Raw genomic sequence first — 18,919 nt, 5'->3', positions numbered from 1 at the left:
TACCACACCCTGGCCCCTGACGACATTTCAAGGAAAAGATAACAGCAGGAGCAGAGAGGAACTAAGCTCTGCTGCAGTAAAAAGATAAGATGACCACGTCTTCATTCTTCAGGTCAAGGAGACCTCCCCAACTTCACATGTACAGAAAAGTTCCTAGGGGATCAAAAAGGGAGGGGGGGGGGCTAACCCATAATATGTTCTGCCAGTCTCCTAGAGACCCGCACACTGGAATCCATCTTGGTCGAAAGATGCGCATGCACATTAGACAGGACCCTGAGTCAGATCGGATATGGGGAACAAGCAAGATGATTGGCCAGAGGAAAACAAAGACCTGGAAGATGGCCCCTACATAAGCAATTTAAACCACGCCTTTAGCGCTCTTTATTAGCGAAGATGCCCACACTCTTCTCTGAGTGTGTAGCTCTGCTTTGCTTCTGTCCTAAATAAACTGCTTTTCTTTGTGCTCTACCACACGTGCTGTGCTTCTAATAAACTGTGTCTGCTTTACAACCTTGGTCTCTGTAAAATTCGTTTTTCAAAGAGGTCAAGAGCGAGGGCTCTGCTTCTAGCCACTAGCCCCTGGTGGTCTAGTGGTTAGGATTCCTCGTTTTCACCCAGGCAGCCCAGGTTCGATTCCCAGGCAAGGAACTAAGATCTTGCTTCAAGCTGCCATTCACTGCTGTTACCCCAAGATCATATGGGACTGTTTTGAGGATTTAATGAAAAGTTGTAAATAAAATGCTTGACACAGAAGGCACTCAGCAAACACACATGCTATACCATTATGATATAAATATTTCCTGAAATACTGGACCCAAGCAGTCTGTTCTTAGAAAAGTAATATTAACGCTTTTTGATTCTCTGGGTAAGTATAGGTTATATAATTCTGGTTAAAAAGTTAAATTTCTTATTTACATTTCAAAAGGGTTTTAAAATTTAGTGAAATGAATTCTTGACCTACTCCCATCCTTGGGGATAGACAGAACTTATATTTTATAAATTTTTGCATCTTTTTATTTTCCCACTATTGCATTGCTTTATTTGCTGACCCCTAATAAATTGAACAGGTTATGATATTTGCTACAATCATACAATGTTGGAACTTCAGGGATGGAGCTATGGTCAACTCCTGGGCCCCACTGGTCTTTAAATGCAGTTTGTTTCTTAGATCATGGGTCCTTTGTGGCATTGGTAAGGTCACTGCCAAGAGTGACACATAGGAATTATTCAGTGCATGTTGGCCAACCAATTTCCGCTTAGGTGGATTATTTTTTTGGCTTAATCATGTCAAATACATAAAATACATATCAAAAGTTACATAGAAAATACATTAAAAATAGATACGCCCCTCAATATTATTGCCAATGGTTGTCGTGAAGCTTTCCCTTATGTTTTCTTTTAGTAGTTTTATAGTTTCAGGTCTTACATTTAAGTCTCTAATCCATTTTGAGTTGATTTTTGTATATGGTATGAGATAAGGGTCCAGTTTCATTCTTCTGCATGCGACTATTCACCATTGTGAACATTCAATAAAGAATCCACTGCTGAAGAGCCTATCCTTTTTTTTTTTTTTTAACATCTTTATTGGGGTATAATTGCTTTACAATGGTGTGCTAGTTTCTGCTTCATAACAAAGTGAATCAGTCATACATATACATACGTTCCCATATCTCTTCCCTCCTGCGTCTCCCTCCCTCCCACCCTCCCTATCCCACCCCTCCAGGAGGCCACAAAGCACCGAGCTGATATCCCTGTGCCATGCGGCTGCTTCCCACTAGCTATCTACCTTACGTTTGTTAGTGTATATATGTCCATGACTCTCTCTCACCCTGTCACAGCTCACCCTTCCCCCAAATTTTTGTATCTTTAAAAATATATGCTAAATAAAGAATATTATGCCCAATAATTATTTAATTATAAGTTATTTGGTAAGGGATTTAGCTGCACCTGAATTTTAAGGTATACACTAATTTCAAGCCATTATATGACCTAGAAAATTCTAAAAAGCTTTAACCTGAAAATCTGAACTTAAGTTCTAATTATAGCTCTGATGTCTGTTACCATGAAAATATTCATTTTTTATGATGAACGTAATATTTACTCATTGTAGAAAAATTACAATATGGATATAGATAAAATAAACCAGTACTGTATACATTGCTTGAAGTTGAAAACATGAAACTTGAAACATAAAGCATTTCTGTCATTTAGTATTCTCTTATGACATGTAAACACATCTTCTATTTTCTTGGATGTCTTTTTTTCATTTTCCCCCCCACTTCACTTAATAAATACATATAAAACTTCTGATTAAAAAATTATTAGAGAAATAATTTTAGGAAAGGTAGCTGAAAAGAAAGTAGCTTTTACTGTTGCACTTAACAATGTTATTGCTTTTATAAAAATAATATATGCTAATTAATAAATATCTAATACTAGAGAAAAGAACAAAGTAATAAGTCTCTAAACCCAGTAGTATTAAAATTTCAGGGCTTCCCTGGTGGCGCAGTGGTTGAAAGTCCGCCTGCCGATGCAGGGGACACGGGTTCGTGCCCCGGTCCGGGAAGATCCCACATGCCGTAGAGCGGCTGGGCCCGTGAGCCATGGCCGCTGAGCCTGCGCGTCCGGAGCCTGTGCTCCGCAACGGGAGAGGCCACAACAGTGAGAGGCCCGCGTACCGCAAAAAAAAAAAAAAATTTCAGTGAACATTTTAAGTCATCTATCAATGCATATAAACATATCTATGTATAGTCTATCTATGTATAGACTTTTCCATAAATGAAATTATACTCTACATGCTGTTCTGTAACCTTTTAATAACCTTTATTTTAGAAAAAATTAAAATCTACAGAAAAGTTGCTAAGATAGTATACAGTTCCATATAGCTCAGTTTCAGATTTCTCTGATGTTACCATCTTTTATTACCATGGTGCATCTGTCAAACTAAAAAACCATCATTGGTATATAACCATTAACTAAATTCCAAACTTTACTTGCATTTCACCAATTTTTCTATTAATGTTCTTTTACTATTTCAGAATCCAATCTGTGATACCACATTGCATTAATTCATCATGTCTCCTTAGTCTCCTGTAATCTAAGAGAATTTCTCAGTCTTCTCTTGTTTTCATAACCTTGAAGGTTTTGATCAGGTATTTTGCAGGATGTCCCTCAATTTGGGTTTGTTTGGTAGCTCTTCCTCATGGTCAGACCACGGTTATAGGCTTTAGGAAAGAATATCACAGAGGTGAAGCGCCCTTCTCATTGCAACATATCAGGGGGGTACATGATATCCATGTGACATTACTCATGATGTTAACCTTGATCACTTGGTTAAGGTAATGTCTGACAGGGTCCTTTACTGTAAAGTTACTATTTTTCCCTTTCCATGCTTTATTCATAGAAGGCAAGTCACTAGGTCTAGCCCATAGTCACTCAATAAATACTACATTATTTATTTTGTTGCTCAAATTGTTCTAGCTTTGGCTATTGAGACTTCTTTCAGGTTGGATCTTATATTCCTTTGACATCCATCCATCCTTTTATTTTTTGAGCACTTCCTTACTTTCTGGTTCAAGATGCTATAGGCTCATGTCGTGGCTTCCCTGCCCAGCCCTAGAATCAGCCACTTCACTAAGAAGCTTACCATCTTTTCTTTGAGATTGCTATTTAGAACCAAGACCTGGGTGTTGAGACTGCTCATCACTACTCAAGTGTCATTCTGTGTAGGCCCTCTCAGTGGACAGAGTTTGATAATACATTTATGTGTACAAACTCACATATACACATACATCTACAATTGTTTCTGTATCTATCCATCTGCACATATTCCAAGCTAAACACGAGTTCACCTTGATGTTTCCAACTCTCATTAAGAACCACAGAGTTCATTCTAACCTTCCTTTCTTATCTGTAACTTCCCTCTACAATAGTGAGAAACCTGGCTCCCATCAGCCACCAACCACTTACTATTTTTCAAGCCTACTATACATATAAAGCAGTTTCAGAACTGTTAACCAGCATCCCCTTGGAAAACAAATTTACTAACTGGAGGATAGTATTTACGTATCTTTCATCTTTATCCTTAGTTTCTAGTAAAATACAATTTTCCAGACTTACTTAGGATACTCCTCTCACCTCCCACCCCCATGTTCAGTGCAGTTATTTCACTCATTTGTAATAGAGTTAGGTTCATCTGTCACAGTCTGGATTTTGTTCTGGAACTAATCTTTTTTCGATGTCTTTTTTTTTTCCAATTTGCATACATTCATGTTCACTCTTTGTGATTTACAGTTTTATGGGTTTTGACAAATGTATTCACCACCCCAGAACCACAAAGAATAGTTCTTTCCCTTGAAAAGTTCCTCTGTGCATCTCCTTTATAGTCAACAACTTTGCCATCCAACAACCCCTGTCCACTGATTTATGTCCCTATAGTTTTCCCTTTTCCAGAATGTCACATGAATGGATCATAAAATATAAACCTTTTGGATCTGGCTCCTTTCACTTATAATATCTAAGATTTGCCCATGTTCTTCTGTCAATCAATAGCCTGTACCTCTTTACTGCTGAAAAATTTTCCAATGCACGGATGTAACAGTTATCCATTCCCCTGTTGAAGACATCTTGGTCGCTTCCAAGTTCTAAAGTTTTAGTTTTAGCAATTGATGAATAAAGCCGCTATAAACTGCTTGCACAAATTTATATGTGAACATAAGTCTTTGATTCTTTTGTGGGTTAATGGTTCCCATGGTAGTCTAACTTTATAAGGAACTGTAAGACTCTTTCAAAGTGGCTGTACCATTTTGCAATCTCATCAGAAATGAATGAAAATTTCTGTTGTTCTACATCTTTGCCCGCATTTGCTATCATCAATGATATTGGATTTCAGTCATTCTAATAGGTGCATAGTGCCATCTCATTGTGGTTTTAATTTGCATTTCTTTAATGACAATGTCGAGGATCTTCTCATGTGTTTACTTGCCATCTGTATATATTCTTTGGTGAAGTATATGTTCAGATATTTTGTGCTTTTTAATTGAGCTACTTGTTTTTTTATTATTGAATTGAGTTCTTTATATATTCTTGATGCAAGTCCTTTATCAGATATGTAATTTACAAATTATTTTCTCCCAGTCTGTAGAATGTCTTTTTTAAGACTTTATTTTTTTGGCGCAGTTTTAGGTTCACAGCAAAATTAAGTGGAAAGTACAGAGATTTCGCATACGCCCCCTGCCCCCCACATGCACAGCCTCCCCATTATCAACATCCTCACTAGAGTGGCGCATTGGTCACAACTGATGAACCTACACTGGCACATCATGATCACCCAAAGTCCATAGTTTACATTAGGGTTCACTCTTGGTGTTGTATATTCTGTGGGTTTGGACAAATGTATCATAATATGTATCCTCCACTATTGCAGCAAACAGAGTATTTTCACCACCCTAAAAATTCTCTGTGCTCTGACTCTTTATTCCTCCCTCTCTCCCAAACCCTGATCTTTTGAATGTCTCTATAGTTTGCCTTTTGTAGACATGTCATATAGTTGAAACATTACCATATGTAGCCTTTTCAGATTGGCTTCTTTCACTCAGTAACATCCATTTAAATTTCTCCCATGTCTTTTCATGGCTTGATACCTCATTGCATTTTGGCACTGAAAAATACTCCATTGTCAGTTTATTTATCCAGTCAGCTTCAGAAGGACATCTTTGTTGCTTCCAAGTTTTGGTAACTGGATTGTCTTTTCATTTTCTTAACAATTTCTTTCACAAAGCAAAAGTTTTTAATTTTGATAAAGTTCAATTTACATTTTTGTTTTTTCATGGATTGTGCTTTTGGTAATGTAACTAAAAAGTCATTTTCAAACCCAAGGTCACATAGATTTTCTCCTTTACTTTCTTCTTCTTTATGTTTTACATTTAGGCCTATGATCCATTTTGAACACATTTTTGTGTAAGATGTGAAGTACTTGTTGAGGTTCACTTTTTGCATATGGACATTCAACTGTTATGACACCATTTGTTGAAAAGACTCTCCTAACTCTACTGAATTGCATTTATACCCCTAGTGTTTTCCTCTCTGAGGAGGAAAAAATTCTTAGAAGCAATTTTGTTTAGTTTATCCCAGTGACTCTTAAAGCAAATGTGTGTAGTTTAAAAGCAATATATGTAAGATAGTTACCTTGCTTATAAATGTAGTAACATATTTAATAAACATTGAAATTCCAAATATTATAGGGAATGAGGAAATAAAAATTGCCTCTTGGCAATCAGACTGAGAAGTTCTAAGCAGAATATAAACAGTTTTCAACAGGACACAGACAGAACCAAAGTTTCTAACAGAAACTAACTGAACTGCAACAGCAAAAGTGATTAACATTCTTTCTCTGCTTGATTGCTGCCTTTACAGAAGCCAACTCTATCCTAACTTTAATCCTCTGGGTTTCCTGTGAAAAAAATAGCCAATCACCAAACTGCGCCTTCTTCACTGATCCTTCCTTAGAACCACTCACAGCACAAGTCCAAAACCTATAAGAGGTCTCTCCTTACTCCCCCTTTTTGAAACACTCTTAAGGTCCTTTGAGATGCATTCTTGTTTGCTACATCATGCTAAATAAACCTAAATTTGTTTCGCTATAGACATATTCCTGATGTGTTTAGCTGGTGGAATCCCACACAAAGCATGAGAGTTTTTTGTTTATCTATAGGGCAGTGGAACTCAACCAGAGGGTGTTTTGCTCCCCACAGGACATTTGCTATATCTGGAGATGTACTTGATTGTCACAATGGGTTGGGAGAGTACATGGCTGTGATGCACTGATTAGACAAAGTGAACAAGTATCCTTGTTTACCAGGAACTGAGGAGATTCCTGAGACATAGGGCTTTCAGTTGTAAAACTGGGACAGTCCCAGGTAAACTGGGATAAGTTGGTCACCTTATAGGTAGTGGCAAGGAATGCAGCTAAAATATTCTACAATGCTCAGGACAGCCCCTCCCAACAAAGAATTATCTAGTCCAAGATGTTAATAATAGTGCCGACATTGGGAAATCCTGCCATACTGGTGATAAACTAAAAAATATTAAAATATACAAACCTAGTCCATTAAGTTTTCCCAAGTAAGCTACTGATATTTTATATTTAAATACAAAAGACAGAGTTTTAAAATACAAAATGGTCAATATAAGAATAACTATTTAAATCTATGAAAGAAGCAAGGTAACATTCTAAATAGCCATAAAAAACCACATGTTATTATAGGAATAAACTTAAAAAGGGTAAACAAAAGAAAACCATAAAAGTTTACAGAAAAAAAGCTCGAATGGACTAGGAAAACTACTGTAAACTCAGCAATTCTCCTGAAATTAATATATAAACAATACAATATGAACAGATATTTTATTTATAGAATAAAATGTAGAATTTTCCATTGTCTGGATTTCCTGATAACGTCCCCATGGTGTCGTTTAACATGTCCCTTGCAGGAAACCTTTTCAGTAGAAGAGTAATGAGGGAAGAACTTGCCCTACAAATGTTTTACAAAGATGTAATAATTTAATGTGGTACTAACACAACAAGGTGACCAAAAGAACTACAATAATCTGAAATAAAGAATGTCTGAATACCACAAATATAATACCAGTAACATTTCAAAACAATAGGCACAACAAAACAATATAGAATCCTCATGTCTACATTCTGCCCCTACTCTCTCTGAGCAGCAACTATGTGGTTCAAGGTAAGCCCTGACAGGTCTAAACCATTCAGGATTACACATCTAACTTGCCACAGAATTACGTTAAAAAATGGGCAGAAATCAAATCTAATCTAATTAGTGTATAGCATTTCTCTGGCCACAAAGACAAGTTGAGGTTGTCCACTTAGAGTGAACTACAGGAATTTTTATTTTTACGTGGTTGCAGGAAATACGAACCATTGTCTTTCTCTTTATGGTACCGTATGTCATGAAAGCCTTGGGAGTGGGGCAGTCATTTTGGTATCATACAGAAAGCTGCAGGTAAAGCCAAGAGAACTACATCAAAATAGAGCCTTGACCATTGCATAAGTGAAAACGATAATACAACTTGACCATAAGGTCAAAAAAAGCAATACTTTTTATTTTTAAGATCAGTTGAGTTACATTCTTGCACATGCAGTAAGGGAAAGATAGACTTCAATAAAAGATTTCAATATAGAAATACAGACTTCAATAAATGATTTCGGTAAGTACAGCAACTTACCCATTTAGGAGAAAACAAAACTCTTTTCCTTATACCAAAATAAATTCCAAATGTAGTAAATATTTAATGTACTACAAAGGGTCTCTAAAATTTCCAGGAAATATTAGTTAATGGTTTTATGGCCTCAGGCTTGGGAAGGACCCAATAAGCATTACACCGAAGTCAGAAAACATATTGAAAACATTAATGAATTTGACTAAATAAATCTTTAAAATTTTGAACGTTTAATACTGTAAACAAAGTTACATGGCAAATATGAAATTGGGAAAATTTTTGCACTATATGAGAGCTATTGATAATCTTAATTTTTAAAGTTCTCATAAATTAGTAAAGAAAAGATAAGAGAAAATCGGCAAAATATTATGAACTGGCAATTACATGAAAAAATTTTAACCTCAAATGTAAAAAAACCAAAGCATAAGAAATAACAACATTTTTTGGACTACTGAACTGGCAAAGTTAAGAAGAAAATAATGCCTACTGTGCCAAGGATATATTTCTAGTGAAGAATATATTTCTTCCTTGAGTGTAACTTTTCATAAGCCTTAGAAATATGCATAAGCCAGGAATTAATATCAAAAGAACATAATGAATAACATGTATAAATACCTAACAAGGATATTCATTTTGTCACTTTTTTTTTTTTGCTGTACGCGGGCCTCTCACTGTTGTGGCCTCTCCCGTTGCGGAGCACAGGCTCCGGACGCGCAGGCTCAGCGGCCATGGCTCACGGGTCCAGCCGCTCCGCGGCATGTGGGATCCTCCCGGACCGGGGCACGAACCCGTGTCCCCTGCATCGGCAGGCGGACTCTCAACCACTGCGCCACCAGGGAAGCCCCTGTCACCATTTTTAATAATGAAAAACTGAAGCCAACTCATATGATATGTTCCGTCTATTCCTACCACTCCCTATCTTTATTTGGGTGCACCCAGAAAGACTCTGAGACAAGGATTTGAGTACAAGCAGTTAATTTTTAAGATGATTCCAAGAAACACCACAGCGGAGTAGGAAGTGAAACAGAGAAGGAAAGAAAGCCGTTGAAGGGTGTGTTGTCAAGCAGTCGCTAGTGTGGGCAACTGAAACTTACTCCTGCAGAGAAACTCTGGGAGCTGGGGTAGAACACATGCCTTAGAGCTATCCTCCCCAAGGGTGAAGGAATCTGGAGTCTCTTTCCACTCACTACCCTCAGCTGTTAGTTGAAGGCTGCTGGAGCAGGGGGAGGGGCTGTTAATTTTCTGGTAGTGTTTTCGGGCCCACCTGTAGGTAGAGTGGCTTCCTGCAGCCAGGGAAAGCTGTCAGAGAATGCACAAGTGTTGGCAGACATAAGGCGGGCCTGCATGTGCACCAATGTGAAGAGCCAAGGGAAACAAATGTGGGGTATCAACAGCATCTGCTGCATCCTCTACCTGAAACTCAATCACCTGCTGCCAAGACAATAAAGCAGCAACATGCTATAGTGGTTAAAGAGCGTGGGCTCTGAGGTCAAAGTTCTTGACAGGAGTCTAAACTCTACCACTTCCTACCTGTGTGATCTTGGTCAAGCTACCTGCTAATAATCACTCTGGTCCCGAGAGTTCTCATCTGTAAAACAGCCACTGAGATACCAGTCTCATATAGCAGGAGTGAATATCAAATGAGATAACATTTGTAAAAAGTCTAGCAATAGTAAGCAGTTTTTTATTATCAATAATATCCAACCCCTCAGGATGGCACACAAGGCCTTCCTCCCTGCTCTGCCTACAGCTTTCTTCCTCAGTCTGATCTCTTAATTCCCCTCCATTTTCTCCAGGCACTCCTGGGTTCTAGCCATGCTGAACTGCATATAGTGCTTTGAACACATACACTTGCTGCATTCTAGGGTGGAACTGAAATGCTTTCCCTTCAGCCATTGTTTAAGACTTGATACAAGTGTCACTTCCACTATGAAATCTTTCTGGAATTCCTCAAGTAAAATGAACATTATTCCCTTTCTTACTCTGCTGTACTGTATCATGTACATACTTTCATCACAACACTACTTATTAGTCTAGTCCTATAATGAGACTCCTTCAGCACAGTGCCTAAGTTTTACTCATTCTCTATTTCTGGTGTCTAGCAACATGCCTGAGGCATCCATTACACATTTATCAAAAAATACAATTATGAATAGGCAAACATTGGAGCTTACAGCCAATGGGGGGAACATACAAACCAGAAAACAAAATAATTACATGTTGTGTTAAATGCTATTTAAAAATGAAGTGATAGGGAATGTTTAATAAGTGTTTTATGGTTGAATGGTAAATACTGCTTAGAACTTTAAAACATTTTTCCATGAAAACAACACTAAAAATGAGGGTTATGCCTTCACATGTGAAACTATATATCACCATAAAACTATATGATCTACATGATTGTTGAACTAATAGTTTATTCATTTAGTGCTTCATTCATTTTTTTCTTTTATTCATTTAAAAACCTTTTTCTAAGTACACATTATGTGATGTGTATGAAACATAATCCATCAATACAAAGCAACCAAGAGATAAAATGGCCTGTGCTCTGGAGAGCTTCAGAATTTGGAGGAGAGACAAGGAGAACAACAATTATAATATAGAGTGATACGTTTTATTAAAGGTGGGGAATGGAGTGTGGTATGACAGGGACTAGTGCTACGTTAGGAAAAAACTGCTCAGGAGGTGAACCTGGGCTGGATTTTAAAGGAAAAAAATGGGAGTCAGTTAACGAGGGGAGAGAGATGACAGGAAATGACAGAAAGTTAGGCTCCATCTATTAAGCAAAAGAATTTGGAATATGAGGGGCCCTTTAAGCAGGGGAGTGATGTTTATAAACCCAGATTTTAAGGTTAAAATGATTAAAGACTTTGTGAAGACACATTATAATTCATCCTGGAAAGTAATATAAATTAATTTTTGCATATCTACTGAACAAATTATTTACATGACTGCTTTCCTCCATCAGCAGAGATAACTGGGAGATTAATGACCTTTGTATGTCTTGTCTTGAGCACTAAGTCTAAATGTAATTATAAATTGGATGTAGTGATTTATGTGGTTTTACATATTAGAAGTTACAGCCATGTGAGCTCAGTATACATTTTAAGTAAATAACTTAAGAATTAGTTATATTATTCAAACAGGTCTGTAGCACTGGCAGCAGCTTTTGTGAGAAAATATTTTTCTATATATTAATTCACTTTATTCACATAATTTATAATTAGCATTAGAATTCTTCTAAACTGTAAAATCATTTAGAGACATCTTTTCAAAATGTCTTTTTAAATAACTCTATGTTTATAAATGCAGTACAAATGTATTTTCTCCTTAAAATAAAGACTTGCTTTTTCAGGGTATGTCATTTCTAACAAAAGCACTTTTATGAATTCAATGTTGGGAGGGCATAAATCACAGCTCTGGCCTTTAGAGTCCTATGCTCTAAAATGAGTGAACTGAGACAATGACCCATGCTGTGCTTTCTCATTCTCTTTCATTCTAATTATCCGGAGCCTGGGCTAGTTGGAAGAAACATAGATTTTGGTTTCAGGAACACAGAAGTTCAAATACAGCCCTGGCTGAAGTTCAGAGCATTACTTAACTTCCTTAAATCTGCAAAGTGGGGATATTAAAACCTGCCTAACAGGGCTGTTGTGCTGATTAAATAAGGCTGGTTCATTTTTTTCTTCTTTTCTTAGAAATAGGCTTAAAACAAGATTTATTTAGCTATGTGTCTCATGGACATCTCTGGTAAGTAGAAGTATTTCATATATGTGGCATCTACAATATACTGGCTTAATTTTCTTTTTAAGCTACAAAAGAAAAAATTTGGAGAGATTTTTTGCGTCTTTATAAAAAATGACAATGGGTGCAATTCCACACCCCCTCGCGGGCCCCACGTTATTGTTTGCATAAAAATACTGAAGTATCACTTCATGCAAAGCTTTACCAGGGGGAAGATCTTCAAGATGACGGAAGAGTAAGACGTGAAGATCACCTTCCTCCCCACAAATACATCAGAAATACACCTACATGTGGAGCAACTCCTACAGAACACCTACTGAATGATGGCAGAAGACCTCAGACTTCCCAAAAGGGTCTTGGTGCTCCGGTGGGGAGTCAGCCTATGTCTCTGAGGTGGAGAGCCGAGTTCAGGACACTGGTGCACCAGAGACCTCCCGGCTCCACGTAATATCAAAGGACAAAAACTCTCCTAGAGATCTCCATCTCAAAGCTAGGACCCAGCTCCACTCAACAACCAGCAAGCTACAGTGCTGGACACCCTATGCCAAACAACTAGCAAGACAGGAACACAACCCCACCCATTAACAGAGAAGCTGCCTAAAATCATAATAAGGTCACAGACACCCCAAAACACACCACTGGACGAAGTCCTGCCAACCAGAAAGACAAAATCCAGCCTCATCTACCAGAACACCAGCACCAGTGCCCTCCACGAGGAAGCCTACACAACGTACTGAACCAACCTTAGCCACTGGGAGCAGACACCAAAAACAATGGGAACTACGAACTTGAAGCCTGAGAAAAGGAGACTCCAAACACAGTAAGTTAAGTAAAATAAGAAGACAGAGAAACACACAGCAGATGAAGGAGCAAGATAAAAACCCACCACACCTAACAAATGAAGAGGAAATAGGCAGTCTACATGAAAAAGAATTCAGACTAATGATAGTAAAGATGATCCAAAATCTTGTAAACAGAATGGAGAATACAAGAAGCATTTAACAAGGACCTAGAAGAACTAAAGAGCAAACAAACAATGATGAACAACACAACGAAAGAAATTAAAAATTCTCTAGAAGGGATCAATAGCAGAATAACTGAGGCAGAAGAACGGATAAGTGACCTGTAAGATAAAAGAGTGGAAATAATTACTGCAGAGCAGAATAAAGAAAAAAGAATGAAAAGAACTGAGGACAGTCTCAGAGACCTCTGGGACAACATTAAACGCACCAATATTGGAATTACAGGGGTCCCAGAAAAAGAAGAGAAAAAGAAAGGGACTAAGAAAATATTTGAAGAGATCATAGTTGAAAACTTCCCTAATATGGGAAAGGAAATAGTCAATCAAGTACAGGAAACACAGAGAGTCCCATACAGGATAAATCCAAGGAGAAACACACCAAGACACATATTAATCAAACTATCAAAAATTAAATACAAAGAAAAACTAATAAAAGCAGCAAGGGAAAAACAACAAATAACATACAAGGGAATACCCATAAGGTTAACAGCTGATCTTTCAGCAGAAACTCTGCAAGCTAGATGGGAGTGGCAGGACATATTTAAAGTGATGAAAGGAAAAAACCTACAAGCAAAATTACTCTATCCAGCAAGGATCTCTTTCAGATTCAATGGAGAAATTAAAACCTTTACAGACAAGCAAAAGCTAAGAGAATTCAACACTACCAAACCAGCTTTACAACAAATGCTAAAGGAACTTCTCTAGACAGGAAACACAAGAGGGGGAAAAGACCTACAAAATCAAACCCAAAACAATTAAGAAAATGGTAATAGGAACATACATATCGATAACTACCTTAAATGTAAAGGGATTAAACGCTCCAACCAAAAGACATAGACTGACTGAATGGATACAAAAACAAGACCCGTATATATGCTGTCTACAAGAGACCCACTTCAGACCTAGGGACACATACAGAAAGTGAGAGGATGGAAAAAGATATTCCATGCAAATGGAAATCAAAAGAAAGCTAGAGTAGCAATTCTCGTCTCAGACAAAATAGACTTTAAAATAAAGATTATTACAAGAGACAAAGAAGGACACTACATAATGATCAAGGGGATCAATCCAAAAAGATATAACAATTTTAAATATGTATGCACCCAACATAGGAGGACCTCAATACATAAGGCAAATGCTAACAGCCACAAAAGGGGAAATCGGCAGTAACACAGTCATAGTAGGGGACTTTAATACCCCACTTTCACCAATGGACAGATCATCCAAAATGAAAATAAATAAGGAAACACAAACTTTACATGATACATTAAACAAGATGGAATTGATATTTATAGGACATTCCATCCAAAAACAACAGAATAAAACTTTTTCTCAAGTGCTCATGGAACATTCTCCAGGATAGATCATATCTTGGGTCACAAATCAAGCCCTGGTAAATTTAAGAAAATTGAAATCATATCAACTATCTTTTCCAACCACGATGCTATGAGACTAGATATCAATTACACGAAAAAATCTGTAAAGAATACAAACACATGGAGGCTAAACAATACACTACTAAATAACCAAGAGATCACTGAGGAAACCAAAAAATACCTAGAAACAAATGACAATGAAAACACGAGGACCAAAAACCTATGGGATGCAACAAAAGCAGTTCTAAGAGAGAAGTTTATAGCAATACAATCCTACCTCAAGAAACAAGAAACATCTCAAATACACAACCTAACCTTACATCTACAGCAATTAGAGAGAGAAGAACAAAAAACCCCCCAGAGTTAGCAGAAGGAAAGAAATCATAAAGGTCATATCAGAAATAAATGAAAAAGAAACGATAGCAAAGATCAATAAAACTAAAAGCTGGTTCTTTGACAAGATAAAATTGATAAACCATTAGCCAGACTCATCAAGAAAAAAAGGGAGAAGACTCAAATCAACAGATTTAGAAATGAAAAAGGAGAAGTAACAACTGACACTGCAGAAATACAAAGGATCATGAGAGATTACTACAAGCAACTACATAACAATAAAATGGACAACTTGGAAGAAATGGACAAATTCTTAGAAAAGCACAACCTTCCAAGACTGAACCAGGAAGAAATACAAAATATAAACAGACCAATCACAAGCACTGAAATTGAAACTGTGACTAAAAATCTTCCAACAAACAAAAGCCCAGGACCAGATGGCTTCACAGGCAAATTCTTTCAAACATTTAGAGAAGAGCTAACACCTATCCTCAAACTCTTCCAAAATATAGCAGAGGGAGGAACACTCTCAAACTCACCCTATGAGGCCACCATCACGCTGACACCAAAACCAGACAAAGATGTTACGAAGAAAGAAAACTACAGGCCAATATCACTAATGAACCCATATGCAAACATCCTCAACAAAATACTAGCAAACAGGATCCAACACCACATTAAAAGGATCATACACCATGATCACATTGGGTTTATCCTAGGAATGCAAGGATTCTTCAATATACGCAAATCAATCATTCTGATAAACCATATTAACAAACTGAAGGAGAAAAACCATATGATCATCTCAATAGATGCAGAAAAAGCTTTCTACAAAATTCAACACCAATTTATTATAAAAACCCTCCAGAAAGTAGGCATAGAGGGAACTTACCTCAATATAATAAAGGCCATATATGACAAACCCACAGCCAACATCATTCTCAATGGTGAAAAACAGAAACCATTTCCTCTAAGATCAGGAACAAGACAAGGTTGCCCACTCTCACGACTCTTATTCAACATAGTTTTGGAAGTTTTAGCCACAGCAATCAGAGAAGAAAAAGAAATAAAAGGAAACCAAATCGGAAAAGAAAAAGTAAACTTGTCACTGTTTGCAGATGACATAGAGAATCCTAAAGATGCTACCAGGAAACTACTAGAGCTAATCAATGAATTTGGTAAAGTGGCAGGCTACAAAATTAATGCACAGAAATCTCTTGCATTCCTATACACTAATGATGAAAAATCTGAAAGAGAAATTAAGGAAACACTCCCATTTACCATCGCAACAAAAAGAATAAAATACCTAGGAATAAACCTACCTAAGGAGACAAAAGACCTGTATGCAGAAAACTATGAGACACTGATGAAAGAAATTAAAGATGATACAAACAGATGGAGAGATATACCATGTTCTTGGATTGGAAGAATCAACATTGTGAAAATGACTATACTACCCACAGCAATCTAGAGATTCAATGCAATCCCTATCAAGCTACTAATGGCATTGTTCACAGAACTAGAACAAAAAATTTCACAATTTGTATGGAAACACAAGAGACCCCAAACAGCCAAAGTAATTTTGAGAAAGAAAAATGGAGCTGGAGGAATCAGGCTCCCTGACTTCAGACTCTACTACAAAGCTACAATAATCAAGAGAGTATGGTACTGGAACAAAAAACAGAAATATGGATCAATGGAACAGGATAGAAAGCCCAGAGATAAACCCATGCACATATGGTCACCTTATTTTTGACAAAGGAGGCAAGAATATACAATGGAGAAAAGATAGCCTCTTCAATAAGTGGTGTTGGGAAAACTGGACAGCTACACGTAAAAGAATGAAATTAGAACACGCCCTAACACCATACACAAAAATAAACTCAAAATGGATTAAAGACCTAAATGTAAGGCCAGACACCATCAAACTCTTAGAGGAAAACATAGGCAGAACACTCTATGACATAAATGACAGCAAGATCCTTTCTGACCCACCTCCTAGAAAAATTGAAATAAAAACAAAAATAAACAAATGGGACCTAATGAAACTCCAAAGCTTTTGCACAGCAAAGGAAACCATAAACAAGACGAAAATACAACCCTCACAATGGGAGAAAATATTTGCAAATGAAGCAACTGACAAAGGATTAATCTCCAAAACATACAAGCAACTCATGCAGCTCAATATCAAAAAAAGAAACAACCCAATCCAAAAATGGGCAGAAGACCTAAATATACATTTCTCCAGAGAAGATGCACAGATTGCCAACAAACACATGAAAGAATGCTCAACATCATTAATCATGAGAGAAATGAAAATCAAAACTACAATGAGATATCTTCTCACACCTGTCAGAATGGCCATCATCAAAAAAATCTACAAACAATAAATGCTGCAGAGGGTGTGGAGAAAAGGGAACCCTCTTGCACTGTTGGTGGGAATGTAAATTGATACAGCCACTATGGAGAACAGTATGGAGGTTCCTTAAAAAACTAAAAATAGAACTACCATATGACCCAGCAATCTCACTACTGGGCATATACCCTGAGAAAACCATAATTCAAAAAGAGTCATGTACCACAATGTTCATTGCAGCTCTATTTACGATAGCTAGGACATGGAAGCAACCTAAGTGTCCATCGACAGATGAATAGATAAAGAAGATGTGGCACATATATACAATGGAATATTACTCAGCCATAAAATGAAACGAAATTGAGTTATTTGTAGTGAGGTGGATGGACCTAGAGTCTGTCATACAGAGTGAAGTAAGTCAGAAAGAGAAAAACAAATACCGTATGCTAATACATATATATGGAATCTTAAAAAAAAAAAAAAGGTTCTGAAGAACCTAGGGGCTTGACAGGAATAAAGACGCAGACGTAGAGAATGGACTTGAGGACACGGGGAGGGGGAAGGGTAAGCTGGGACGAAGTGAGAGAGTGGCATGGACATATATACACTACCAAATGTAAAATAGATAGCTAGTGGGAAGCATCTGCATAGCACAGGGAGATCAGCTAGGTGCTTTGTGACCCCCTAGAGGTGTGGGATAGGGAGGGTGGGAGGGAGCCGCAAGAGGGAGGAGATATGGGTATATATTTATATGTATAGCTGATTCACTTTGTTATAAAGCAGAAACTAACACCATTGTAAAGCAATTATACTCCAATAAAGATGGTTAAAAAAAAAAAAAAAGCTTTACCAGGTTGGAGGAAGCCCTGTTTTTCACTTGCTAATTTCGTGGTGCAGAATAAAACAAATGATTTGGTGTCTAGCACACTACTTAGGCAAACATTTACATCTAATATTTCATGTTTAACACTTCGTCATTTCAACGTTAAAAACAAAATTATTGCAGCAAATATCGCCAAATAAAACCCCATTCAATTTGAATTCTTTTATTTTACAAGTCTCTGCAGCTGATAATTACTTTCATCAAGAAGGATGGGCCAAAGATTCACTCTGCCAGGTCCTCGAGCCTTCTAATGCCACCGATGACACCAAAGTCCCAGACGCTCCCCACCCCCCAACCCCCGCCGCCGGGTTTTCTTGGGCAGGCTAGAAGCTCCTCGCCCGCGGAGCTCTCACCTGCACGCCCTGCTGCTGGAGGGTCTGCGTGATGTAGTCCAGGCGGCGGCAAACGCTCTTCTTGGCCTCGGCTGCCGCCTCCTTGGTGCTGCTCATCTGCACGACCACCTGCGCCCGGTCGGGGGTCGCAGACACCTCCGCAGTGCCGCTTACATGCACCTCGCGGGTGGCAGTCTGGGTCTGCGCTGAGGAGAGAGGGCGGCGGAGGCCGGGCAGCGTCTCTCCGCCCGAGAGCAGATAGTTCTCCCGGCCCCGGTCAGCCCAGGGAACCAGTTCCACGAATACCCGGGACTGAGGGGCTTGTTGCACCGACATAGTGAGGGCAGCTGGGTTTCCATAGCAACTCAGAGCCTACGGCGGCCGCACGGGCCCAAGCGCGTCAGGGCTTGCTCCTGCGCGGCGCAAAGAATGCCGGGATGAGCTTGGAGGTCCAGGAGCTCGTGGCGCGAGGTACTTAAATCCTTGCGGAGCGTCTTAACGCGTCTCCTTTACAAGTTGTTGGCTGAGCGGGTCGCTCTGGTTTTTAATTTGTTTACCTTACGGCCTTTATAAACCGTAGCGAGGTTTCTCCGCGGCTTCCTCTCAGTGAGCTCCCATTTCCACGCGCTCCGTCGG

At 38.2% G+C, this 18,919-nt stretch overlaps 1 protein-coding gene across 2 annotated transcripts in view; it reads right to left on the bottom strand.

The window, feature by feature from the left end:
• Positions 1 to 18,619, bottom strand: part of IRAK1BP1 (interleukin 1 receptor associated kinase 1 binding protein 1) — a gene marked incomplete at its 5' end in the record, with an annotated part of 35,857 nt that extends 17,238 nt beyond the window's left edge. For both annotated transcript variants that reach the window (XM_082669242.1, XM_082669243.1), the window contains one exon: positions 18,305 to 18,619. In XM_082669242.1, coding sequence (XP_082525368.1) covers positions 18,305 to 18,619 — 315 coding nt within the window. The remainder of the gene's footprint in view (positions 1 to 18,304) is intronic.
• Positions 18,620 to 18,919: the final 300 nt, after the last annotated feature.

The sequence above is a fragment of the Grampus griseus genome (genome assembly GCF_964374135.1).
Source record: "Grampus griseus genome assembly, chromosome: 13".
NCBI lineage: Eukaryota > Metazoa > Chordata > Mammalia > Artiodactyla > Delphinidae > Grampus > Grampus griseus.
This window is presented reverse-complemented; position numbering and strand designations above follow the sequence as displayed.